Below are 26,816 nucleotides of genomic sequence, written 5' to 3'. Positions count from 1 at the left end.
CTCACTGCAGAGTCTGATGCAGAGCTGGATGTGGGGATCGATCCGGGGACCATGAGATCATGACCTGAGCCAAAATCAAGAGGCAGATACTTAACTGATTGAGCCACCCCAGTGCCCCTAAAAACTCCCTTTATTTTTTTTAAGTTAATTTATTTTGAGAGAGAGAGAGAGAGAGAGAGAGAGAGAGGGAGGAAGGTGGGGGGAGGGGCAGAGAGACAGGGAGACACAGAATCCGAAGCAGGCTCCAGGCTCGGAGCTGTCGGCACAGAGTCCATCACGGGGCTCGAACTCATGAACCATGAGATCATGACCTGAGCCAAAGTCGGACGCTTAACCGACTGAGCCACCCAGGCGCCCGTAAAAATCTCTTTTTAAAAGGAGCCCTAGGGGCACCTGGGTGGCTCAGTCGGTTAAGTGTCCAACTCTTGATTTGAGCTCAGGTCGTGATCTCACGGTTCATGGGTTGGAGCCCATGACGTCATGGGCTCCAGCTCTAGCCCATGGGTTGGGGTCCGAGCTGACATCAAGGAGCCTGCTTGGGATCCTCTGTCTCCCTCTCTCTGCTCCTCTCCCACTCGTTCTCTCTCTCTCTCTCTCAAAATAAATAAACTTAAAAAAAAGAGAAAGTTAAGGTAAAGATAATATCAACAGAAGGAATTTTTGTTTAGAAAAAGGATCCCTAAGGTTCCTTTAAGCTTTAGAACTATTTAATTGTCTTTATATTTATGTCCTTAGTTACTGGGGCACTTTTTCGTGTACTCTTGTATTTAGTTGGTGAGTTTTGCTTGATTTTACTTTGTTTCAGTCAGGCCTCTCTTTCCATCCCATGTGGGCTCGGGACACAATGCGACGCCCTATGGGAAGACAGAAAACAGACATTGGCAAGTCTTCACTGGCATAAAATCTAGACTTGTCCAGAAAATCTTTTTACCACGAAGTTCAAAATTATTTCCTTTCACTGACATGGTTTTTATCTCTTATTTCACTGGAACACTGTAAGGGGGATTGGCTGGAGGAGCGGGAGCCTGGGTGCCCATCAGCAACGGCATCACTGTAAGAAGGGAACAAAGTCCTCGGGTGCCATGCACCCCCCTTCCCCCTAGTCACCTCTCTGCCTCTCGTCTGTGGACACACTCCTACCGGCAAGTGACGTGAGCAGCTAGGGCCGTTTGGAAAAGAATCAGGTGACCAACTTACAGACAAAAGCCAGGTGCTGAGCCAGCTGGGGCAGAAGGTTGGGGAAAGCCCAGTCTCCGGGGGACACATGAAGCAGCCTGTCCCTGGACAGGCTACCTGCGTCCAGCCTTCTTCAGAATCAGCCACAGCCACCTTCAGGTTGGCATCCACCATCACTTACGTTCTCTGTTACCTGTGGCCAGCGGGATCCAAGGGAGCAAGTGGCTTTGAATCATTTCAGAGGGACTGACTGCTAATCCTCACCATTCCTCTCCCCCAGCCTTGAGCCTCCCTCTAAATAAATCTTGGACAGGGGCACCTGGGTGGCTCAGTTGGTTGAGCGTCTGACTCTTGATTTCGGCTCAGGTCGTGATCTCACGGTTCATGAGTTCGAGCCCCGCTTCGGGCTCTGTGCTGACAGCACGGAACCTGCTAGGGATTCTCTCTCTCCCTCTCTCTCTCTCTCTCTCTCTGCCCCTTCCCCACTCGTGCTGTGTCTCTCTCAAAATAAGTAAACTTAAAATTCTTTAAAAATTTAAATAAATCTTGGACAAATGTCTGCAAACAGTCTGAAGGGACTGTACAACATAAGTGTGACCCAGAAGGTCCTCTCTAATGTATACGAAGGGCAGAAACGAGCACAACAAAATTCATGGTGTTTTCTGTTCCCTGAGCCAGCAGTTCACGCACTTTGTGTGTCTCCCATGGCAGTCACTTGGGGAGGCTGGTGAAAATACATAGTCTGGGGTCCCACCCTTGTATATTCAGAGTCAACATTCTCTGCCCAGAAATCTGCACTCTTACCAAGTTATGCCCCCGAGATGGTGCAAGGCAGGGGTCTGCAGGTGTGGTTCTGAACATTCAAGCATGGCTGCCTAATGGGCCTCCTGTGTGGCCCAAGGAGGGAAACGCAGAGAATCCAAGTCCCCCCATTACCCAGAGGGGAGAAACGCGCCAGGAGGTAACGCAGAACTTGAGGATGCTGTGTGGGAAAGAAACACTGCACCCAGAGTGGTCGGCAACTAGAAAGTGGTTTATCGGTCAAAAGAATGAACAGGGTTCGTTATAATCAGCGCGACTGGCTACACCCCTATCATTGCAATGGACAGAAGATTCCTAAATGAGAAACCAGTGGCTCTCAACCACAATCACAGGGGTGATTTGGTCCCCAGGGGACATTTGACAATATCTGCAGACACTTTTGGCTGTCGCAAGTGGGCAGGTCCCATTGCCATCCAGTGGGTGGACGCCAGGGATCCTGCTAAACATCCTATGATCCACAGGGCAGCCCCCGTGACAAGGAATTATCTGGCCCCAAATGTCAAGAGCGCTGTGATTGATGAGCTGTATTCATTTCCCGTGGCTCCTATAACATTAAGCCACAAACTGAGTGGCTTAAAACAGCAGAAATTAATTCTCTCACGGGGCTGGAGCCTAGAAATCCAAAACCAAGATGGCAGCACGGTCGTGTTCTCTCTGAAGACTGGAGGGGGGAATCTGACCGTGTCTACTTCTTGGCTGCTGGTGCTGCCCGCAATCCGTGGCGTCCTCGGCTTGTAGCGGTATCTCTTCGATCTCTGCCTCTGTCCCCACACGGCATTCTCCTGTGTGTGTGTGCCTGTCTGTGTCTCTTCTCTTCTTATGAGGATACCAATCCTGTTGGACTAAGGGCCCACCCTCCTCCAGTCTGACCTCATCCTTACTTACGTCTGCAAAGACCCTGTTTCCAAATAAGGTTACATTCACAAGTACCAGGGGTAAAGTCTTCAACACATCTTAGAGGGGATTCAGTTCAACCCACGACAGGATCCAGAGCCTAAACTAGGTTATTCATGTGTCTCTTAAGCAGTTCCCAAGTAGGAGGCCATTAAGAAAAACAAACAAACAAACAAACAAGGAATAAATATGTGGAACTTAGGCCAAAAATGAGCCGCTATGAGAACTCAGTGACTTTTCTTAGTCAATTCTGTTCTTTTTTTTTTTCTTTTTCATTCTAGGCCTGGTCAGCCAAGTGCACGGACCAAAGTCAACCCCCCCCCTTTTTTTTTCTTTTTAACTTGAGCCAAATATACTAGGACACTGGAGTAAAGAGTCATGACACCTTGAAGTGCTGAATAAGTTCTTTTGGAAAAAAAATATGTCACATAACTGCCAACAACAACAAAAAAAAAAAAAATGAAGAGGAAGGCAAAATCTCTGGTAAAAATCAGAGAGGAAGTCGGTTGTGATGTTTCAACCGCGAAGTCACCTTCGCGATGTGAGAAAGGAGATTAAAAGCAGTGGCTCTCACTGCGCGCCTTCCTTCTGCCTTGGACACCTCCTGGACGTGGCCTTGTTAACACCGACTTCATGTCCTGCGACTACAGGAGGTCTCGGGAACCTTTCAAGTCCTGTGGGCAGACATTCGTGCTGACCCAACAGGATCTCTGGCTCTCACACTTTTAGTTCAATTTCTGTGACATTACTAGGAGCGCGGGGACGTGCATACATTTCAAAAACCGTATAAGTGATCCTGGTACAATAAAAGCTGACTTTTTTCCTGCAGGCTGCGGGCTTCCTTTTGAGTTATTTATTAAGTTAGTGAGTTATTCGAGAATGTCTCCACGCCAACCTTTTCATCCCAGGCACACGGTACTAAAATGCCCTGTGCGTGCCAAAGCCGAGGGAAGTACGTCAGTTTCCTCCCGCTGCTCTGCCAAATTGCCATGAACTTAGAGGCTTGCAGCCATGAGGATCTTATAGTCCAGGTGCCCAGAAGTCCAAACGCAGTCTCACTGGGCTGGTCCCTTTGGGAGGTGTTGGACCTCACTCAAAGGAGGACCCAAAGAACAGACCTATGCCCAGATCAGGAAGAACTGAAATGAATGCGCCAGTAGGGGTGTAGTAGTTTCCTCCCGCTGCTGCGATAAGTTGCCACCAACTGTGTGGCTTGAAACACGAAGTGGCTCATTATCTTACAGTTCCGCAGGTCAGAAGTCCACAAACCAAGGTGTTGGTAGGGCTGGATCCTTCTGGAGGCTCTAGGAGAGAATCCGTTTCCCGTCTGTTCCATCCACATTCCTTGGATTGTGGCCTCTTCCTCCATCTTCAAAGCCAGCAGCTTGAAGGTCCTTCTCTGACCTCTTTGTCCATTACCACACCTTCTGTGACTCTGACCCTCCTGCCTCCCCTTTGTGAGGTCACCGTCATTGCACTGGGCTCACCCAGACAACCCAGGGCAATCTCCCCAGTGCAAGACCCTTCATTGAATCACATCTGCAAAGTGCCTTTTGTTAGGTAAGGTCTCTGGACAGGGAGCTTTAGGCACAGGGACTAAACTGAAAATAGAGAGGACAAGAGAAGGGTTACAAACTGATTGCTGAGGTCCCTTGACCTTCCCCCCACCACCACCTCCCAAGACCACAGGCAAGATGGCGGCCATCCTCCAGCAGCTGGGTGGCACGTATTCTTTGGGAAATCTGCCCAGCATAGAAAAAGGAAACCTGTGGGCGTGAGGAGGGGAAGGCAAGGACACAATGATGCTCAGGCTCGACAAGCAGCCAAGCCTCCCCCTGCGCTCAGAACTGCCAACCAGCGCTTTCGTGCCTCTTTCTACAGTAAGGTTGGGTAGCCAAGGAGCACGGGACCTTGGCCAAGGCAAAAACAGCTGAGCAGAGAAGTGTGAGGCCACACGGAGGAAACCACAACTCGGTGAGAGGGAAAAAAATCCCCTCCCCCAAACATCAACATCCTCAGAGAAGAGAAAGTATTGCAGCCACAAAATAAGAATCAGGCGGCATTTTCTTAATCCAGATAACAAAAAGAGAGTCCTGGGAAATTACAAAACATGAGAGTAGGAGTGGAAGATGACATAGAAAGCCCAAAAGATACAGTAGAGGAAATATCCCAGAAGGCAAAGCAAAAAGACCAAGACACGGAAGTTAGAAATGATACGTAACGACAGGACCAAGGCAGGAAGGAGTTCCGCTTCCAAGTGCCGGGGGTTCTAGCAAGAGAACAGAGAAAACAGGGGAAGAGAAAAAGTCGATACAATGTCCCAGAGCCCACGACAGAGGACACTAGTTGTTAGATGACAGGGCTCCTCTGGGTACCCCGTGCCACAGGCGGACATCGACCCCACCGATGAACATTGTCACCAAATTCTAGGTTACTAGGAAACAAGGAAAAGCAGCTAAAAGCTAGTGAGAACACGCAGAAGTTTTCATCTAACAGCACAATGACCAGAATGGCATCACACTTAGGTCCTCGGGGACGTGGAGAACACAGCGACACGGAGGTGATTACAGTAGATCTCATTATTCCCAAATTCAGAGAGAGAGAGCAGGGGAGGAACAGAGAGAGAGAGAGAGAGAGAGAGAGAGAAGCCCAAGCAGATTCCATGCTGCCAGCACAGGGTCCCATGAGGGTCTCAGTCCCATGAACCATGAGACCATGACCTCAGCCAAAATCAAAAGTCAGACGCTTAACCCACTGACCCACCCAAGCACCCCTCAAACTGTTTAAAACAGCCCCCAAGCAGGGGCAACCGGCAGGCTCAGTCGGTAGAGTATGTGACTTGATCTTGGGGTCATGGGCTCGAGCCCCACGTTGGGCACAGACATTCCTTAATAAGATTAACAATAATAAAAAGGCCCCAAGCAAAGTGCCGAAGCGACGTCTAGTGCTCTAAAGGCAGGAAGGCTGTGACATCCTTACAGAGAACGTTGGTGTGTTGGGTAAGGTTTGTTCAGGCATAAGTAACAATGCTATTGGCAGAGTTCAGTGCTAACGAATCGACAATATATGTTAAATAAAATGTCTTTAAACAGAAACACACGTAAGGTTATGCATTGATGAAAATGTCATAAGCAGAGGCTCAAGAGACCCAACCTTGTTTTTCGCCTAGGAGCTCTGCAATTCAACGGTTACAATAACTATAGAACACAACTACAGCAAATAATAAGAATCAACTAGAATTTTAATGTAGAATGGGTTTTTTATATTATAATACAATGAGATTTTTTTTTCTTTCCGTGTATAGTTCTGTGAATTTCAACACAGGTATAGATTTGGGTGACCACCACCCCAATCAGGATACAGAATGTTTCCAGCACCCCACAATATTGGCTCGTGTTACCTCCATGTAGTCAAACCCTCCCCCTCCTGTTAAGCCCTGGTAAGCACTGATGTACTTCCCGTCACTGTCACTGTCACTGTCTTTTAGAGAACACCAGATAAACGGGATCACCATAGGGGGGCGCCCGGGTGGCTCAGTCGGTCAACCGTCCGACTTTGGCTCAGGTCATGATCTCATGGCTATTCGTGAGTTCAAGCCCCATGTCGGGCTCTGTGCTGACAGAGATATCAAGACTATGAAACGATCTTTGGCAGGAGCTGGGTGACGGGTACGAGGGTATGAAAGTTTCACAACTTTTGGGGGCTCAAACTATATCATGACAAAAGGGTATAAAAACATCTCCCAAAAAAGGTTTAAAAAAAATTTTTTTTTCAAATAGTTTTGGATTCCCACAAGAACGGGAGGGTCTCAGTTTCCCTCTCCGCGAAATGAGAACTAGATCAGTAGTTTTCAAACCTTAGTGTCACAAAGGGTGCTCCAACAGCTCAGCAAATACCTGATTTGAATTTCATCTTTAATGCATAATTAACACCATTTGAAAACGGCACACCCAGATGTGTTACATGCTAACTTTTAACACACTGAGGACCCCCAGGAGGTTCGCTTTCAGATTCCGTCTTTGGAGTTCAAACTTTGGAACAAAGTGTCTCTCCCGTCATATATGCATTATATTTGAACCTCTTATAAGTCAATAATTACACAGAATGTAACGACAGGGTTTGGTTTTGTTGGAGATCAGCGTTAAGAACTTGCCTTCGGGGCACCCGGGTGGCTCAGTGGGTTAAGCGTCCAACTTCCGCTCAGGCCATGATCTCATTGGTTTGTGAGTTCGAGCCCTGCGCCGGACTCTGCGCTGACAGCCCGGAGCCTGGAGCCTGCTTTGGATTCTGTGTCTCCCTCTCTCTCTGCCCCTCCCCCACACACACTCTGTCTCTCTCTCTTAAAAATAAATAAACATTTTTAAAAAATTGTTTTCATTTTGCTTAAATTCAGGCCTGTATCATAATTAAAGACATGCAAATGAAATCTACAACTTAGCATTTTTTTTACCCATCAGATTGACAAAGATCAGAAATGTGATAATATCGTGTGAGCAGGTGGGAAACTGGTGCTCTGACAAGTTACTGGTAGGAGCTCTACGTGGCACAACCCCATCGGAATCACATCAAAATTTTAAATGGCGTGGGACCCAGCCGTTCTAGCCTAGGAAAGTATTCTACAGATATACTCTCTCCTGCACCGATATAAAAACAGACAGAGATATTTGTTGCAGCTTTGTTTGCAGTAACAAAGAAACTGACAACAAACTAAATGTCCATGAACAGAAATGGTTTGAATACAGTTTACCATACATACGTGTACAATGGACAAGTGAACTCTTCCTAAAGCAATAAGGCAGATCTGGAGCCCTACGAACCAGTGTTTCCCAAGATACATTAGCATGCGAAAAAGGGGAAAATAGAATGTTGTTTGCATTATGGTGTCATTTGGAAAACAGAAATGGATGAGTATGCATAAACTTTTTTGTACATACGTAGGAAACTTCTGAAGAACGCCCAAGAAACTGATCATAGCAGCTGCTTCCTAAGAAAGGAAACTTGGGGGCCTGAGGGAGGTTGAAGGCAACCCACTTTTCCCTGTATACTCTTTTATGCTGTTGGAGTATTTTCATGTTGATGCATTAACTATATAAAAGAGTGGGGGGAAGAAAAAGCAAGGCCTGTGTATGCTTGCTCCTCTGAAATTATCTAAGTCAATATAACTATTAAAACACAGGTGTGCCACCCTTGGTGAGGGGCCAGGCAAGACTCAAAGCCAACTCTCCTCAAAATAATTGGTTGCGTAATCACCACTTAATGCACAACGGGTTGAGTCTTGAGCGGACCCCATCACAGAGGGTTTTAGCGCTTCGTTTAACTGTCCTCTTTTTCTTCGTGGACTTTTATGTTTACGTAAGGGCTGTGGCTGAATATCGCTAGTGAATCAATTTTGGAATACGTTTTGCCCTGGGCCCCTTCAAAGATTTCAGATGGGCTTTCAGTGATGCGGTCAGGGGGTGCTGGTTAGAGTCACCCAAGTTGTGACTCCACATTGCGTGCCTGGACCGTACGCCCTGAGATTCTGTTCCAGCGCCTTTGGGTGGTGCCTGAACCTGTGAGTTCCCAGCAAGCTCCCGTGGAGAGTCGGAGGCGCTCTCCAGTTAGGAATCCGCCATAGGATCCAGAAAAGCAACAAAGTTGCAAGCCCTACAAGCCTTATTACAGCTACTCCAGTCAGGGCCCAACCAGAAACAGAGAAGCAAACTCTGAGGATTTAGGTGTAAATTTAAAGCAGGGAATTTGATACACTCAGGATAATGGAGCCGAAAAGCCAAACGGGGGCAGTTAGGCAACCAAGAGATTAATAATGACTGGAAGCCACTACCCCTCCTCCCCAGGGATGCGGCTGGGGACAAAGGGAGAAGGGGTGTTTTCAGAGACAAGGGAGTAGTGTCACCTGGCAGAAGATGAGACCACAGTGGCCTGTCTGGGATCTGGGGCCACAGAGCGGACGCAGCCACAGCCCCCAAGGTAGAGAGGTTCGGGAAGGAATCCTCTGGCTTCTCCCTTCTGTCCATTAGCCAAACCCAGCGGGAAGCCAGAAGTCCTAAAAGCCTGGAAAATACAAAGGGGGGTCAGCTGCCCTGACAGGGAGAGCTGAGCAGGGGAAGAGACGATGGATCAGAGGACAACAGACCCAGGGCGGGGCCCCCCTCCTTTGATTAAATATATAGCCGATGCCTTGCGCCATGATTTTCTGTGCAATTGTGACAAACTCTGGGCGGAGACGTGGTTCATACAAGTGCTTTTGAAAGTACAAAGCCCTGGGTTGGCCATTCTTGTTAGCCTTTGTCTGGCAAAATAAGGGAGGTTTAAAAAATATTTGAATACCAGTTACCATACAGTTTCAATGGAAATTGAAAAGTTTCAATTTTCACTGGAAAAATTTTCAATGGAAATTCTTCTAGACTCAGTCGTCGTATCACACTTTCGTCTGTATGTTTCACTAAAAAGGGAAAAATGCTTTCTTCTGATGGCCAAAGGTTTGCTCTAATAGGGATCTTCCAAAGGAACTTGGATACTATCTATCCGTCCGTCACTTTTTACGTACCAGGCCCTATTATAGATGATGAAGTAAGGAAGAAAATCAACAAAAGTTGCTGTCCTGAGAACTTACATTTTAGTGGATTGTGCACGATCGCGATAGCAAACTGTTTTTGTTAAAATGTTTACAACGGGAGGGGCGCCTGGGTGGCTCAGTCAGGTAAACGTCCAACTTCGGCTTTGGTCATGATCTCACGGTTTGTGAGTTCGAGCCCCACGTCGGGCTCCGTGCTGACAGCTCAGACCCTGGAGCCTGTTTCAGGTTCTGTGTGTGTGTGTGTGTGTGTCTCTCTCTCTGCCCTCCCTCCCTTGCTCATGCTCTGTCTCTCTCTCTCTCTCTCTCTCTCAAAAATAAATAAACATTAAAAAAAGAAGAAGAAGAAAAATGTTTACAATGGGAGAAAAAAATCGGTTACTTGAAACAATGAACTATCTTGCTAAGAGAAGGTTATCTTTGCTCATAAAACTTGTGACAATTAATCCAGTGATTATGACCTTGTTATTCTGGTTATGATTAACATTACCAGGATTTAAAAATGTATATTCTCTTAATAAGTTAAGAAAGTATCTGAAAATCTCCTTCCAGAAATTAAGTAAGAAAATAATTCTTATAGATCGATTTTGAAACACTGTGCAAATCTTGGTTCTTCTGCAGTTTATGTTACCTGCCCGCAAAGATTCTAACCTAAAATCATCCTTTATTGGCCTTCTGACTGGAGGAAATCTATTTACCCTTTATGAGACTCAGTTTCTACATCAATAAAATCATGACAATAATGTCTACCCCTCTGTTGTTCTGAGGGTTAAATGACAAACACAGGTAATGTAGGTAATTCCTTGGCAGAGATTTTTAGTCAAAAGAAATATTTAAACCATAGGAAAGGACAAATCCCTTTTTCTATCAGAAACATATTGGAAATGTTGGGTAAATTCAAATACATGCAGCACAAGGGCAATGATCTAGGGGACTAAAACTCAATCTTGATATCAAGAAGTAATAGGGAGGAGTGGAGACTGGGGTAAATTGGAGAGGCCGGGCTTTATATGAAGGGGAGGCTTCTCAGACCCAGGCAAGTGCTGCTATACACATATGATAATCCAGGCCCAGATTTGCCAGATCTCTCCATTTAAAAAAAAAAAAAAAAAAAAAAGAATGCTATAAATCCCTATTTTTCTGAGAAATTTGTCATCTTTTAAGGATTGGCAATAGATTTAAAGTTCATTTATTTATTTTGAGACAGAGCGTGAGCAGGGGAGGGGCAGAGAGAGAGGGAGAGAGAAAATCGCAAGCAGGCTCCAAACTGTCAGTGAAGAGCCTGACATGGGACTCGATCCCATGAACTGTGAGATCATGACCTGAGCTGAAACCAAGAGTCAGATACTTAACGGAGTAAGTTAAGTTAACTTACTTAACTTAACGGAGTAAGTGAAGCACCACCCAGGCGCCCCGGGATTGACAACAGATTTAAATTTATTCTAGAGTCTAGATTTCCAACCTGTAGCAGGATTAAATCTAAAACCTACAGGAAGTTTGCCATTGTTTGGTTGTATTTTAGTTTATTTTTTTTTCCAACGTTTATTTATTTTTGGGACAGAGAGAGACAGAGCATGAACGGGCGAGGGGCAGAGAGAGAGGGAGACACAGAGTCGGAAACAGGCTCCAGGCTCTGAGCCATCAGCCCAGAGCCCGACGCGAGGCTCGAACTCACGGACCGCGAGATCGTGACCTGGCTGAAGTCGGACGCTTAACCGACTGCGCCACCCAGGCGCCCCTTGGTTGTATTTTATTAAGTGAGAAGTAGTCAAAACTGTAAGAACAGAAGAGACCGTGAGCATTCTAGTCAGGCCAAGCCTTTTTAAGAAATGTAATTCTTTTTTTTTTAAGTTTATTTATTTTTGAGAGAGAGACAGAGAGACAAAGAGAGAGAGACAGAGTGCAAGTGGGGAAAGGGCAGGGAGAGAGGGAGACACAGAATCCGAAGCAGGCTCCAGGCTCCGAGCTGTCAGCACAGAGCCCGACGCGGGGCTCGAACCCACAGACCGCGAGATCATGACCTGAGCCGAAGTCGGACGCTTAGCTGACTGAGCCACCCAGGTGCCCCTAAGAAATGTAATCCTTAACCCAGAAATTCATCTGGAAGGAAACCATATTGAGAAAATGATCTGAAAAGAAAAGGGCAGGAAAAACCCTTCCAAATGGTGTTGAAACAAGTTCTCATAGCCGCTCTGTTCAGGACGGCTGGCAGAGAGAGGCAATGGGTTCGCCTGGGCCAATAAAAAAGCCACTGAGCGTATGACTTAGGACATTTAAAAAGTAATTAACAACATCCAATAGCACATCAAATAAATTATGATGCAATCCTCTAATAAAATATCATGCAACCATTAAAACTAACAGTGAGAAGCACAAGCTTGCACACACCAAGAGCATCACCATCACCCAAGGAGCTCGTCGAGCATAAAGACACCCAAGCTTCCTGCCAGTCCGCCTATACCAGGGTCTCCACAAATGGAGTGGGGGGAATCTGCATATTTCGCAACTTCCCGGGTGATTCTAATGCACCAACCAAACTGGGAAAACCCTTCTACATCAAAGCCAGTTATGAAACAGTCCGCAAAGTATTGAGTTTGATGAGGATTTGATTCCACTGCATGTGAAAGAAACACACACACACACACAAACACACACACACACACAAGTAACAGTGGCTGAAACAAAATAAAAGTGCATTTCTCCTGTAAACGAAGCCCAGAAGTCGGCAGTCCAGCTGACAGCTCCACAAAGAAGTTAGGGACCTAACCAGCCATACCTAGAGTATCACTTCCTTCTCATAGTCCAAAATGGCAGCTAAAGCTCCAGCCATCACATCTTCTTTCCAAGCAAGGACGGGAGGGAGTGAAAAAGAAGAAGGGGCAAATGGCTACGTCCACTGTTATGTTTAGGAGATTTCTGGGAAGTTCCATCACAACAATTCATTTACATTGTGAGAATGCAGTCATGGATCCATGTCTGGCAACAAAGGAGGCTGGAAAAAGTCTTTTTCCAGGAGGCCATGCACTCAGCTGCAAATCAAACATTCTGCAACTACGAATTTGAGACAACCATTGTACATAAACAGCATTCCCTACCAGAAGTCTAATATTAATATGGTGACTCGTATTGATTTGAACCGTATGAAATTAACATTTTTAAGTTAAAATTAGACAAACATCAGCAGTTCATTTGATTCATTCTATTGTATTTCTATGGAAAAATCTAAAAAGGTATATAGTACATAAGTGAATACTGGTTATCTCTGAATGGTGGGATCTCAGGTGGCCATATATTATTTGTATAACTTTTAAAAATAATGATCATAATACATACCCCAAAAAGGGAGCTTAAAATGCCATGTAAGTTAAAATCACATTTTTATAAAATATATGAATACAACGTGTGTGTTTATGCATATATACATATACACAGATGTACATAGACACAAAGAAAAAGAGACTTTAGGTATATTTATCAATCAGATATTATTTCTTGGGGGTGCCTGTGTGGCTCAGTCAGTAGAGCATGTGATTCTTGATCTTAGGGTTGTGAGTTCAAGCCCCACAGTGAAGGTAGAGCTCACTTTTAAAGAAATGCTAGGGGCGTCTGGGTGGCGCAGTCGGTTAAGCATCCGACTTCAGCCAGGTCACGATCTCGCGGTCCGTGAGTTTGAGCCCCGCATCGGGCTCTGGGCTGATGGCTCAGAGCCTGGAGCCTGTTTCCGATTCTGTGTCTCCCTCTCTCTCTGCCCCTCGCCCGTTCATGCTCTGTTTCTCTCTGTCCCAAAAATAAATAAACGTTGAAAAAAAAATTTTTTTTAAATAAAGAAATGCTATTTCTGGGTACTATATTATAAATGTGTTTTATTTTCTTCCTTATGTTTTTCTGGGTTTTTTTCCCCCAAATTTCTAACACTGACCCTGTAATACTCCTACAGTAAGAAAAACAAGCATGGAAAGAAAAAAGAAAAAAAGAAAAAACAAGGAAAGAAGGAAGTTTCAGACCAGAAAAAACACCACTGCAGTGATCTACATGTACAAGAGTAAGTATGGCTGGGCATAGTAGCAAATGGTTAAATTCGAGCTGATGGAAACATACACAAGTTCATTCAACAACAAAAAAAATGTATTGAGGCCACCTGTGAACCAGGCCCTGTCCTAGGCTCTGAGAATACAAGGTTAATAAAATAAGTCAGGTCTATGCCCTCTTGGAGCTTATAGCCAGTGGGGAGATAGATAATAACCAAGTAAAAATGAAAAATAGATAGGGGCGCCTGGGTGGCTCAGTTAAGCGACCGACTTCGGCTCAGGTCATGATCTCACGGTCCGTGAGTTCGAGCCCCGCGTCGGACTCTGTGCTGACAGCTCGGAGCCTGGAGCCCGCTTCGGATTCTGTGACTCCCTCTCTTTCTCTGCCTCTCCCCCCGCTCACACTCTCTCTCTCAAAAAATAAATAAGCATTTCAAAATTAAAAAGAAAAAAAAGTAATGAGAGCTGGGATGTGTTGCCCAGTTATACGAGCCATGCACTGTTGTAAGCCCGTTATACGTATGGACCGGCTTCCTCTGAAAAACAACTTAATGAAGTAGCTACTCCTATTATCTCCACTTACAGAAAATTGAGACACAGAGCAGTTGCCCAAGGTCACCCAACTAGTCACCGCGAAGCAGCTCCCGGATTTACGTGGCCGTGGAACAGGCGGACTGCCTCCAGATCCTACAGACTTCACCACCAGTTGGTAAAGCCCAGGCTTTTATCTCAATAAGAATTACCTGCGGCGCTTGTGAAATACGTGCAAATGACCAGGTCTTGCCCTAGGAAAAGCTGCAGTAGGTCCAGACTGGGACTTGGGAATTTGGTCTCTCCAGGCGTTTCTTCTCTGCAGGCAAATATGAAGAATTCTGGTCCCAACAAAAGGAGTCTGTGGCAACAGACGCAGAGGGGCGCTTACCTCTCCGGGCTCGGGGAGCCGGGGCATCATTGACCGGGAAGGGTGGCGAGGCTGGAAATCGTCTGCATCTGGATCCGGGTGGGGCTGATTGAGGTGTGCACCTGGGCGCACATTAAGCAAGCATTCGAAAATAAACATTGCCCTAAGCGGGAGGGCCTTTCTAGATCCTGTTAGCTGGGGATAGGTATAGTGAAGGTGGTGTGGTAGAGTGCCGAGAGGGGCAGATGCTTTAGATAGGAGACAGGAAAAATCGCCCTAGGAAGGGGACATTCCTTTTGGCCCTGGATGACAGAAAGCATTCAGCCCTGGGCAAAGATTCCAGACAGAGGGTGGGACAGATGCAGAGGCCCTGGGGCAACAGCAAGATGGCAGATGGCACCGGCCTGAGCAAAGCAAGAGGAGAGTGGTAAGGCGTGCAGGGGGCGGGGATTGGCCAACTCTCATCCAGCGCATTCCTGCCTCAGGGCTCTTGCTCCCCTCCCCCACCTACCACCTACAGAACTTCCCTGCTCTCACTTTGATTATTAGCTACCCAGGGAGGCCTTCCTTGACCATTCCTGCAGCCATTATCACAGCCTGGTTTTGTGTCTCCTGAGACTTTATCGCTGTTAAGAAATCACACTGCTGATAGGACTGTATTTAGTGTTGGCGAAATCACTAGCCACTCGCCAAGTTCTGTTAGAGAGGTACCAAATCATTTGGGTCACCCTCGTACCTCCAGGGGTTAGCACAGTGTCTGGCACATTGCAACACTTACACGGAAATAATTGGAGGAATGAACAAATCCTTAAAGGAAGCAGCAGGGGAAGTTCCATTAGTTACACAGTCATATTTACTGAGAAGCTACTATGTGCCAGGCACTAGGCCAAGTCGCTGGGGTTAAATATATCAGTGAAGCAACGAGATATTTTTTTTAATCCCACTTGCGTGGAAGCTTCTGAATGTGTAAGGGGGAACAGGTAATACACAAGTAAATTATCTATCTCCTAGATCCACGGATCCGTGGATGGATAGATACACTACAGATACATAACGCTAACTGTAATAAGTTCTCAGAAGAAAGAAAAGGCAGGCCAGAGAGAGACAGGGAGCAGTCGGGTGAGGGAAGAGGAAGCTTCAATATTAGAATGGGCGAGCCAAGGGGGTGCCTGGGTGGCTCAGGGGATTGAGCGTCCGACTTCAGCTCAGGTCATGATCTCACAGTACGTGAGTTCGAGCCCCGCGTCGGGCTCTGGGCTGACAGCTCAGAGCCTGGAGCCTGTTTCGGATTCTGTGTCTCCCTCTCCCTCTGCCCCTCCCCCAACCACACACGCTCTCTCTCTTTCAGAAAGTAAATAAACATTAAAAAAATTTTTAAATAGAATGGGTTAGCCACGACTGGCCTCCCCAAGAACGTGAATTTGAATCAAGACCCGAAGAGAGTAGGGAGTGGCAGGTGGGTAAGGAGAGAACGCTAGCACAGGAGACTTGAGGCTGGTGAGCGGTTTGCCGCTGAAGCCCGAGGGAAGTAGGAGACGAGGTCCACCGAGCGGGTACCGATCAGGGAGGGCTGCGTCCACCAACGACTGGGACTTCACTTGGAAACTTGGAAATGCTTGTTCTCGCACCTCCCACCAGACTTCACTGAATCAGAAACTCTGGGGTGGACCCCGCAGCCGGCGTTCTAGGAGGGGCCCGCCAGGTGACAGGGCGGGATAAAGTGTGCAGAACCCGGGGGGTGGGCGTTCGAGCCCAGCTGTTACTCTTATGATCCACGTGATCACGGTCCTCGGTATTTCACTAGCTGGGCAGGGGACCCGCCCAGCGCTTCGCTGATTTGCCGGGCGCTGACGCTCAGCTGGGGTTTCTCCCCAGCCCGCCGCGCCCCGCGCATCCCACCCCCCAACCGCAGCTTGACGCGGTCCCCTCTGCGAAGCGCCCCCGTGATCCGGGAGCGACGCCCAGGGCGGCAGGTGCAAAAGCGACCGAGCCGGGGAGGCCAGACCTCCTCGGCCGAGACCGCAGGGGTTCGGGCCGGGCGGCGGCGGCCGGGGGTGGGGGCGCATCCCTCGCCGCCCGCGGTCGCCCAACCCGCCGGGACGCTGGTGCGCGGTCCAGATCCCGGGGGATTCCGCGCTCCCAGGCCGCGCGGCCCGGGCATCGGGATTGGCCCGCAGCTTCCCCCGGGAGCCGCTGATGCAAAGCCAGGCTGGGGCGGCCGGGCCCGGCCAGCGCCCTCTAGGCAGCGGAAGTGGAGCTTGCTTTACATCCGTCCTCCCCGCCTGGCGGAGTTGGGAGAAGGAAGGCTGGGGGGGTGTGGAAAAATAAAAGGAAAAGTGCTTGCACCATGTAGATCAGCGCCCCCCGCCCTGGCACCCCGGCCGGCCGGGGACCTCCCAGTCTGCGGCCATGAACGCGACCAGCGAGGGCGAGAGCTTCCCGGGCTCGGTGCAAAGTAAGTGCTTTTCCGGGCGCAGTGCGCGCTCCGGGGCCCAGTGCGCGCTCCGGGGCCCGGGCCCAAGCACGTCTGCGACGCAGCGAGCAGGCCCGGGGCCCCGAAATCGGGGTGACGGCCCGGAGCCGGCGTCTCGGGCACCGCGGCGGGCGCGCCGGGCAGGGGGCGCCGGAGTGGGCTTGGGATGGGGGCACCCAAGCCAGTGGAAGGCGGGGGGCGCTCTCCAGCCTGGCGAGACCCCTTGCAAAGGAACGGTGGGGGAGGGCACGCCGTTCAGACAATCGCCACCCCCTCGGGGTATTCCCCGCCCCCCTCCGGGCGGAGTTTGGGGGGTTTGGGGGGTAACTGCGATTACGCTGATGGGAAAAACTTCTGCCTTGGCGGCTCAAAAATCATTGAAGTCTGGGGATCCGAGGGTTGCATGAGGTCTGGCGGGCTGGGCTGGCCGCGGCACTGCAAAGCCTTTTACGCATGAAAGGTGGAGATCTGAATGGGGAATGGGGCGGTGGTCGCTTTCTTTGAGTTTGGGATTCATTTGAATTTGCCTGACGAGGACAGCAGCCTGATTCACGTACCTCATTTCTCCCGCTGCATTGTTTCCCAAAGTGGGGTCCGGAGCCTGAGCGCAAACCAGCCACCTGGGAGCGCGAGCGCTTATTTTAAAAAAAAAGAGAAAAGAAAAAAAAGCTCCCTGGGCCCCACCCATGAGATGGGGGACGTGGGGGAGGGGATCCTTGGCCTTACCCTGAACGCTTCGGACGCACACAGCCTAGAGAACCCACCTCTGGCACAGGGGGTTGCAGATACCGGGCGCATAGTAAGCGCTTCTCTTAGCTGCTTTGAAGACATTGCCTCCCAAACTTGGCTGGGTATTCCTTGCATAACTTGTGAAAAGCCCAGATTTCTCTAAACACCAGCCCCTTCTGCGCCCACCTCCATTATGACTCAGTATCTCCAAAGTGGGGCTCAGATGTGTCCATGTTTAACACCCCCCCACACACACACACCCCCAGATTTTTCTGATACCGAGACAGATTTGGAGTACGGAGTGAAGATAAAGGGGTTCTTTCTCGTTGCTGTTAAAAGCTTGTACCCGTGCCCAGTGTTTTTTATCTGGTCTGTTAATTCTCACTACAAATGCAGGAGGTTAGGTATATTTTATCAGTCCCAAGTTTTCAGAGGGGGATACCCTCACATTCAAATGGGGTAACTTAGTGCACCACCAGACTCCTGCCGGGGGATGGAGACCCTGTGCTGGCCTTTTACAAGCACGATCTCGGTTAATCCTTGGCACCTTCCTCTGCAACAGAAACTTCCCATTTTACAGACGAGAGAGACGAAGCCCGAGTCACTGTAAATCGTAGTGTCTGGATTCTAAGGCAAGTCTCGGTCATGACCTGTACACTTGGCCACATCCTGGAGCCATTGTTGTTAAGACCCTTCCATACTGGGTATCAGTCTTGTTCGATCATTAAGGAATCCTCATGGATGCAAATCACTTCATTTCCTGGTTCCTTGTTTCCCTGTTAGTCTCATGGGCACCTCAGCGACAGGGAGGCAGTGTTCCAGAGGAATAGGAAAGGCTTCGTTTCTTCCATCCATCGACTTTGATGTACTTAAGTGCACACGGAACTCTGCCAGACGGCTTATACAACGTGGCAACACAGGGGTGCCTGGGTGGCTCAGTCGGTTGGGTGTCCAGATCTTGACTTCAGCTCAGGTCTTGATCTCACGATTTGTGAGTTCGAGCCCCACATCGGGCTCTGCACTGACAGCGTGGAGCCTGCTTGGGATTCTCTGTTCTCCCCCTTTCTCTTCCCCTCTGCCGTTTATGTGCTCTCTTTCTCTCTCTTTCAAAATAAATAAATAAACCTAAAAAAAAGTAAAATAAAATAAAAAAAGTGACAGCACAGCCCGGAGGCTGTGTCTTTAACAAGTCAACCAAATTGTATTTCCACACAGAGGTTACTTGCCTTTGCTCAACTTGGGGGAAAATGGAACATAATGGAAATATTTATAAATTTTCAGAAAGTTATGATGCATATATACCAACCACATATGCACAAAGGTAGTTTTCATAGGATTTAGACTTGAGGAAAATTAGAAATAATATAAAGACCTTGTAAGTACTGAGGTTATGATGCATGGATAACATATGATCGTGTGCTATTAAATAATAAGATTTATAAAAACTTTAGGGATCTAGCCATAACGCTTATGTGATATTATGTGGGGAAAAGACCAATTTTACAGTACATTATGATCTTAATTTTTAAGCGTTAATGAATGGAAGAAAATGTTTTGTAATGTTCATGGTACCCAGAGGTGGAACGATTGTGAGTGATTTTCCTTCTGCTTCGTCTCTTCCCAATTTTCTGTTAACATGAGTTTCCTTATGATGAGGCAAAGAAAATTTTAAAAATAAAAATAAAGGTAGTCCTATTAGAAACTCATTCATTGATTGTGTATCTTTTTTATATGTTTTTAAGTTTTATTTATTCTGAGAGAGAGAGAGAGAGAGAGAGAGTGCATGCGTGTGTGCTCACACAAGCAGGGGAGGGGCGGAGAGAGAATCCCAAGCAGGCTTTACCCCATCAGCACAGAGTTAGACACAGGGCTTGAACCCACGAACCTCTGAGATCATGACCCAAGCCGAAGTCTGACGCTTAACTGTCTGAGCCAGCCAGGTACCTGATTGTATTTATTTAGCAAACATTTACATAGCACTTTCTTATATGGTGCCAGATATTGTGGGAAGTGCTTTGCAAATGTTAACACGTTGTTAACTTTTGGTATCATCATGGTTAACTTTTGGTATCATTATGGACTGTTGAGAAACAGTACCCCTATCAGTTAGGAGTGAATTTTGGCTACAGGTAACAAACTGAACTATCCCAGCCTAATGAAAAGTCTGGGATTGGTTGATTCAGGGGATCAATGAAGTAAGGATGAGCATCTGTAGGGATTTTAGCATTTTCCTTATAGTAACAACATGGCTGCAGAAGCTCCTGGCATCACATCCGCATGCAAGGCCAGAAGAGCAGGGGACCAGTGCCAACCATGTCTAACCCCTTTTTATCACGAAAGCCAGATTTTCCCAGAAGTTCCCAAGTATGTAAGGGACCAAGATTATTTAGACTAGTAGTTCTCCTGGATGGGGGCGGGAGGGTTGTCCAAGCGGAGGGGTTGGTTTTCCTAATGACTGGGAAGTACAACTACCTTTTGTTGGGATAGGACTAGCTCCCGGTCCTTTAGAGTGCAAGCAGCCCTGCACACCAAAGAACTTTCTTGCGTAAAATGCCACCGGTGTCCCCACGGGCAACGGTGCAAAGGAGCCAGGAGCCGGAAGTTGGGTCTGGGAACGCTGCTGCTGGCTGGGACAAAAGAAGGGAGCAGAACGGACACGGCGCCAACAACTGGCCCTCGCTGCCGCGATCTGGTCGGTGTCGCGATTTGAAGCTGTTTGGAATTGGCCGCTTAATTAATCTGTGACTTTCCCTTTGTCCCATGGAGTTCCAGGTGGCACAACGGTGCTGGTGGAACTTACTCCGGACATCCACATCTGCGGCATCTGCAAGCAGCAGTTTAACAACCTGGATGCCTTTGTGGCTCATAAGCAGAGCGGCTGCCCGCTGACCGGCTCGTCCGGCACCGCCCCCAGCACGGTCCAGTTTGTGTCTGAAGAAACCGTGCCTGCCGCCCAGACTCAGGCCACCACCAGGACCATCACCTCCGAGACCCAGACGATCACAGGTACGGCCGGGGGGACGGGAGAGGCGTCCTGCTTATGTCCCAGGCACCTCTGCAGAACTCATTGAAAACGTGGATTCCCGGGGTCCACCCCGTGGGGTTGTGGATTCTTTTTCTTTTTCTTTTTCTTTTTCTTTTTTTTAATGTTTATTTATTTTTAATTTTGAGAGAGGGAGAGCATGAGAGGAGCAGAGAGACGGGGAGACACAGAACCCGCCGCGGGGCTCGAACTCATGACCCGAGCCACAGTTGGACGCTTAACCGACCGAGCCCCCCGGGCACCCCACGGATTCACTCTTTTTAAACAAGCTCCAATGGGAAGCCAGCTGCCCAGCCAGGTTTGGGAACTGCTGGGTGAAAACGTCAAGTGTTAGCAGTTAGAGATGCTGTCACATGTTGAAACAGGCAAAAAACAGATTTCTGAAACGAAAACCTGTACATACTAAGGAAACAAAAATACTTGCAGGAAATACGTTGCATGGGAAAAAGGCAGTTGTTTTGGGTGGTGGGACTATGTGTATCATCCCAGAATTTGCTTCATTTTTATAAAGGGACAAACAACATAGGTTTGTTTTGAATCTGCCAGCAGGCATTGACGTCCACCCTCCCCTGTGCTGCCTGCCAGAAAGATAGAAAAGTTCGTCCTAGTTCTTGGTTGTGTTCATTTACTCCACCAAAAATAAATTGCAGGGCCCCCCCCCCCGGGGGCTCAGTCAGTTAAGCAACCGACTCTTGGTCGCAGCTCAGGTCTTGATCTCGGGGTCGTGAGTTCAAGCCCCGCACTGGGCTCCACGCTGGGCTTGAAGCCTACTTCGAAAAAATTGCAGATGGGTCCAAAATTGAAATGGTTTCATTTCACAACGAAACCATAAAAGTTCTAGAGTAAATATATACACACACATACACATTCACGTAAAAACACTCGTGCACAAACATATACCTATACTTATACCTCTATAATCTGTCTCAAGGGACTAGACAGACAACTTTAAAAACATGAAGTCACCCATTTATGAGGACATAGTACAAACACTCCTGAATCCTGTGGAGAAATAAAGAATGTATTCCTTACTTAAAAGCATTCAGGTTTTTAAATTCAAATCTGTGAGGCACCTGGCTGGCTCAGTTGGTGTAACATGCAACTCTTGATCTCGGGGCTGTGAATTTGAGCCCCACGTTGGGTATAGAAATTCTTAAAAATAAAGACTTGAAAAATACTATATATATATATAAACAAAACATATACATATATATATGTGTGTATATATATATATATGTATATACACACACACACACACATATATATATACACGTATATATACATAGGGGTGCCTGAGTGGCTTATTCGGTTAAGTGTCCAATTCTTGGTTTCGGCTCAGGTCATGATCTCATGACTCCAAGAGTTCAAGCCCCGTTTTGGGCTCTGTGCTCATAGTGTGTAGCCTGCTTGGGATTCTCTCTCTGCCTCTCTCTCTCAAAATAAATACACTTAAATCCTCTAGCAAAAGGAAAAGAATCGTGTATGTGGCTACAAATAAAGTTACAATTTTTCCAAAGTAAAAACAATGTATAAAATTAAAGACCCACAGTTGGGGGCGGGGTGGGGGGGAAATTGTAGCATCGATGGCCAAGGCCTAATGTCCTTCATATACAAAGAACTCCTAAAATCAGACGAGGTCGGGCGCGTTCAGGGTGGTATGGCCGTAGACAGAACTCCTAAAATCGATAAAAGTAGAGAAAAAGAACCAAATGGAAAAGTCAGCAAAGGGCAACAGATGATATACGAAGGGCCACCAAATATGAAAGGATGCTCTGTCACCTTAGCCATTAAAGAAATGTAAGTGAAAAGACTTCGGACAGGAAACGGCTTTCCTTTTCCGGGGATGTAAATTCATATAACCTGGGCAATTTTGTGATATCTTTTAAATTTAAAATCTTTCAAATTTTAAAATGTACATTAACACATTTACCCAGTAAGTCCACTTTGCGGTATTTATCCCGTAAAATTTTATAAACCTACGTATCCCGTAAAATTTTGTTCATTTACGGTATATACGGTCAAGAAAGTGGAACCTTTAGGGGTGCCTGGGTGGCGCAGTCGGTTGAACGTCCGACTGTGGATTTCGGCCCAGGTCACGATCTCGAGGTTCGGGAGTTCAAGCCCCGAGTCGGGCTCTACACCGACCATGCAGCCTGCTTGGGATCCTCTCTCTCCCTGCCCTTCCCATGTCTCTCTAAATAAAGAAATAAACATTAAAAGAAAGAAAGTGGAACCTTTGTATATATACATGTATACATCAAGAGATGATGAGATAAGTAGACATCAGAGATTTGGACAACTGGACAATGAAGTATGACTTAGCCTTGAAACAGGGAGCTAGACCTTTGCACGGACATAGATTCCCAGGGTAAGTGTAAAAAAAAAAAAATACACATACATATGCATACATGCATAGGATTCAAGGCAGGCTTCTAGGAGAGGAATGAGGTAGGTAATGTTAATGATAGAAGCTGTGCGTCAGGGGACGGGCACTGCTGGGGTGGGGGGGGACTGTGGTAGAGAACAAGCATAGAGAAAAAGCGTGCGCGACTCATCCAAAGGTACAGCTGCCCTTTGGATCCGGTCACGTAGATATTTGGGTTTTTCAGAGAGGCTGAAAAATATAAAATGTCCTACATTTTCAAACTTCGTTGGCCAAACAAAATACATCTATAAGCTTGACGGAGTCTGCAGGCTGCTTCTAGCCTTTCTCCGACACTGTTCAGCAGGTGGTTAACCTGGAGCTGAGGAGTGGAGAGAACGTCTGACGGGGGCGGGCAGGCCACCAACCTGCACCTTGCTGATGCTGTCCTGTGTTGGCGTTTCCATTTTTTTTGGCAATAAGCAAAGTTTTGTGGTTGTCTTCTTGACGCATCCACAGGAATGTTTCTGCTGAGGTTTTTTTTCCCCAAAGTTTATTTGTTTTTGAGTGAGAGAGAGTGAGCACGAGTGGGGGAGGGGGAGAGAGAGAGGGCAACAGAGGATCTGAAGTGGGCTCTACGCGGACAGCAGAGACCCGGATGCAGGGCTTGAACTTGTCACCTGCGAGACCATGACCTGAGCCGAAGGCCAACGCTTAACCGACTGAGCCACCCAGGTGCCCCTCTGCCGAGTTTTTAAAACACTGAAATATAATGATCTGATCACTCACAGGCCTTAAGGGGGCAACCTTCTGATTTTACTGCTGGTCCAAGGGAAGCTGTAAGTGGGGAGGAGACACGGCCAGCGGCCACCACAAGTTCAGGACAGTCCCACGACTTACACATTTTGGCCTTTACCCCCGCGGCCCTGTCCCTGTTCACTGTCCTCGCAGTCAAACTCCCATCACCCCACACAGTGGGTACGAAGCCTGTAGAACAATGCCTCGGGTTCAGGAGGCTTTACTTGTGGCCATTGCCCCTTTCTGGGTTCTGAGCCTTTCCTCGGGCTGTTCCCTGGACCTGGAATACTTTTCCCGCCTTTACCTGGCATGACCGTCCACACAGAGGATCTGGTTTCATCTCAGGACACCCCCTTCACTCTGGCGGCAGCCCAGCCGAAGTCCTCTGTCTTCCAATGAACCCCGTTTCCTTGCCTTGGGGGCTTCGTACCGTGTTGTTCCCTCTGCGGGGGACTCCTTCTTACACAGACGTCAGAGCAGAGCTTAAAGGCATCTCCTCGGAGATCCCGTCTCGAACATCACACACACACGCTGTTCCCCCGAGCCAGGCCAGGTCCCTGTAATTAAATGAATATCTGGGGAACAAACTTCAGGTCTGTCCCATCACTGAGCCATGGGCACCGTGAGGTCAAGGGCAGCACCCTTCCCGTCCACCACCGGATCCCCAGCACCAGCCTTTGCTCAGGGAATGACCAGCTGCCCCAGTCTCCCGTCCGTCGTGAGGCTGATCCCGCACCCACAAACCTGCTCCTTCTTGCGTCCTGTGTCTTTGCTCGAGGACGCTTACCCTTCCTTGGCATTTCTACTACCCTGCCATCCCTCACGCTGGCCATGCCTGGGTTGTGCCGGCCGCCCCGTACGTTCAGGCTGGGCCTGGAGACCCCCGTGTGCCCAGCTCACGGTGCTGCAGGGAGCTCCGAGCTCCAGAGACAGACTGCCAGGCTTGCACCCCTGTCGGCCACCCACCAGCCCTAGACCGCGGGCAAGCTGCTCTCTGCTCGCTGCTTAATATCCCTCGTGTGCAAAAAGAGGTTACGGTGGCACCTAATGCTGTTAGGTAATAGAATTAGGTGCCTAATACCTAGTAATCATTGTGTTATTGGAGGACTCTGTGATAATCCACATAAAAGGTCTGGGACGGAGTCATTGGGCTCAGTAAACCACCGCCTTTACGAACAGGTGGCGAATGGACGTGAGACCTGCAGTCTGTTCCGTCTCTGCCTGACTCACCATTCCTGCTTCTGTGTCGTAGAACAACCAGAAGCCTGCCTTCTCCCCCCTTCTTTCACACTGTTTCATTTGGTCTTCTGGGCCTGACTCCCCGAAAGCTTGGGCTTCCCTGTTCCATTTAGTGGCAGTTCCGAGACCCGCCCGTGGACCAGAATCTCTGGGGAGCTTGTTAAAGATACCGATGCCCGGGCCCCACCTCCTGAAGCCGAGTCTCTGGGGCCGAGGCTCAGGCATCTGTATTTTTAACAAGCTCCTAAGGGATTCCACGTCTCAGCCAAGTTGGAGAGTCCCTCGCTGCTCGAGGCCACGGTCTGACCCCCGACAGGCAGATTTCTCCAGATATTCTCACGCAGACACTGTCCAAACTTGTTTGTGCCTCCCAGTCGTTGACTAAAGCCAAACCTTTCCGGATCGCTCAACTCATCTCTGTCCCTTCTCTGTCCAATAATATAGTTGAATCTAAAAGAGAATCATAGTAGTAGGTGGATGTAAAGTAAACTTGAGTCTCTGCCTGCTTTGAAAGCTGCCTTTTGTCTGGTGTTTGGCCAAAGAACTTTTCTACAGGTGCAGTAACAGTAGATATTGACGCTGGTGAAAAAAATAGTGAGCAGCCCGCATGCATTTTCTAAGATTCTAAAAATCACGGGGCTTAGGAGTTAGGCCCCTGAGTTGGAGTCCCGGCCGTGACCATGGCAAATTATAGGAGCTCCTGGTGTCTTGTTTTCGAAGTGGGGATAAGAATAGATAGAAAGGCCACGGGGTTTGATAGTTAAAGAGTCTGGGTCCGATTGCCTTGAGTTCGATTCCCAGCCGCCCCCACCTGCGGTCAGGTAACCTTAGGCAGGTCACAGGATCTCAGTGTCTGTTTCCCCAGCTATGTAACATGCCGGTACTCACCTCAGAGGGTTCTAGCCAGGCCTCCCCCATGGAAGACGCTTAGAGCTGTCAGTGTTAGCCCCTCGTACTTAACCACATCCGAGGGCTGTGAAAACGCAATGAAACAGCACAGAAAATGTGGCTGCAGGGCCCGGCCCATGACAAGCCCCCAGCCAAGAGTAGTTGAATCGATCTCTTGACCCAGAAGGATCTTTCTTTCTCTCCCCTTCTAGTTAATTCCTACCCTTTGGGTCCCACGCTAAAGGTCACCTCCACCTAGAAGCTCTCCGTGATTTCTCACTCCCCACACCCCCGAGGTTACATGCTTTACCGCTTCGCCACCCGGCACTTATTTATCTCACTTGTGATTCACTAGCAATTTGGGGATAAGCAGTCTTTAGTTAGCTGCAGAAGTGGATTCAGATGCTGTCAGAGGGCAGGCGGGGACGGTGAATGCAGGAGCAGATTTGCCACGGTGGGGAGTGGGAGGGCCTGGGGACCACCAGCTGGGAAAGGAAAGCCAGGAACCGGCACCAGCTTCGTCTTGGTATGACTAGGAGGTGGGCTGGCTCTACCAGGCAGGCTGGGCTGGTCCCCTGTCCTCTGTTCTCCTGGGAAACAGTTCCCAGAAGGCCAGCATGAGCTGGGCCGCTCTGGGACCCTGGGGCGACAGGACCACAACTAGACCGCTCCCTCCTCCTGAGACGCCAGATACCCGACATCCCCTCCCCCACGCATCGGGGTGACAGCTGCTTCTCTGCCTATTACAGGTGAGCCTTTTTTCCTCTCAGTCTTAACTAAGACACCAAATCCTAGGCCTCTCCCCACTTTCTGACGGCTTGCAGGCCGGCTTCCTCAGGCCTCCCCAAACCTCGCTTAACGTGAGCCCCAAACCAGTAAGAAGTCC

General features: G+C 48.3%; 1 protein-coding gene and 1 long non-coding RNA gene across 4 annotated transcripts in view; one reads left to right on the top strand and one right to left on the bottom strand.

Annotated features, from left to right (window-relative positions):
- The window catches only part of LOC121020088 (uncharacterized), a 32,342-nt gene extending 17,485 nt beyond the window's left edge, over positions 1 to 14,857 (bottom strand). The window contains exon 1 of the long non-coding RNA XR_005785925.1: positions 14,420 to 14,857. This is a non-coding gene — a long non-coding RNA (uncharacterized LOC121020088). The remainder of the gene's footprint in view (positions 1 to 14,419) is intronic.
- A 1,392-nt stretch (positions 14,858 to 16,249) lies between these two features.
- ZFP64 (ZFP64 zinc finger protein) overlaps positions 16,250 to 26,816 on the top strand; it is a 91,943-nt gene continuing 81,376 nt past the window's right edge. Inside the window, exons 1-2 of one of the 3 annotated variants that reach the window (XM_040460010.1) lie at positions 16,250 to 16,853; positions 20,367 to 20,606. In XM_040460010.1, the coding sequence (XP_040315944.1) occupies positions 16,808 to 16,853; positions 20,367 to 20,606 (286 nt within the window). In that variant the 5' untranslated portion in view covers positions 16,250 to 16,807. The remainder of the gene's footprint in view (positions 16,854 to 20,366; positions 20,607 to 26,816) is intronic. The other 2 variants (XM_040460009.1, XM_040460011.1) reach the window with 2 other exon arrangements.

The sequence above is a fragment of the Herpailurus yagouaroundi genome, unplaced genomic scaffold (assembly GCF_014898765.1).
Source record: "Herpailurus yagouaroundi ecotype Mexico unplaced genomic scaffold, PumYag 246, whole genome shotgun sequence".
In the NCBI taxonomy this organism is placed as follows: domain Eukaryota; kingdom Metazoa; phylum Chordata; class Mammalia; order Carnivora; family Felidae; genus Herpailurus; species Herpailurus yagouaroundi.
The sequence above is the reverse complement of the archived record's forward strand: the minus strand, read 5'-3'. Positions and strand labels throughout refer to the sequence as shown.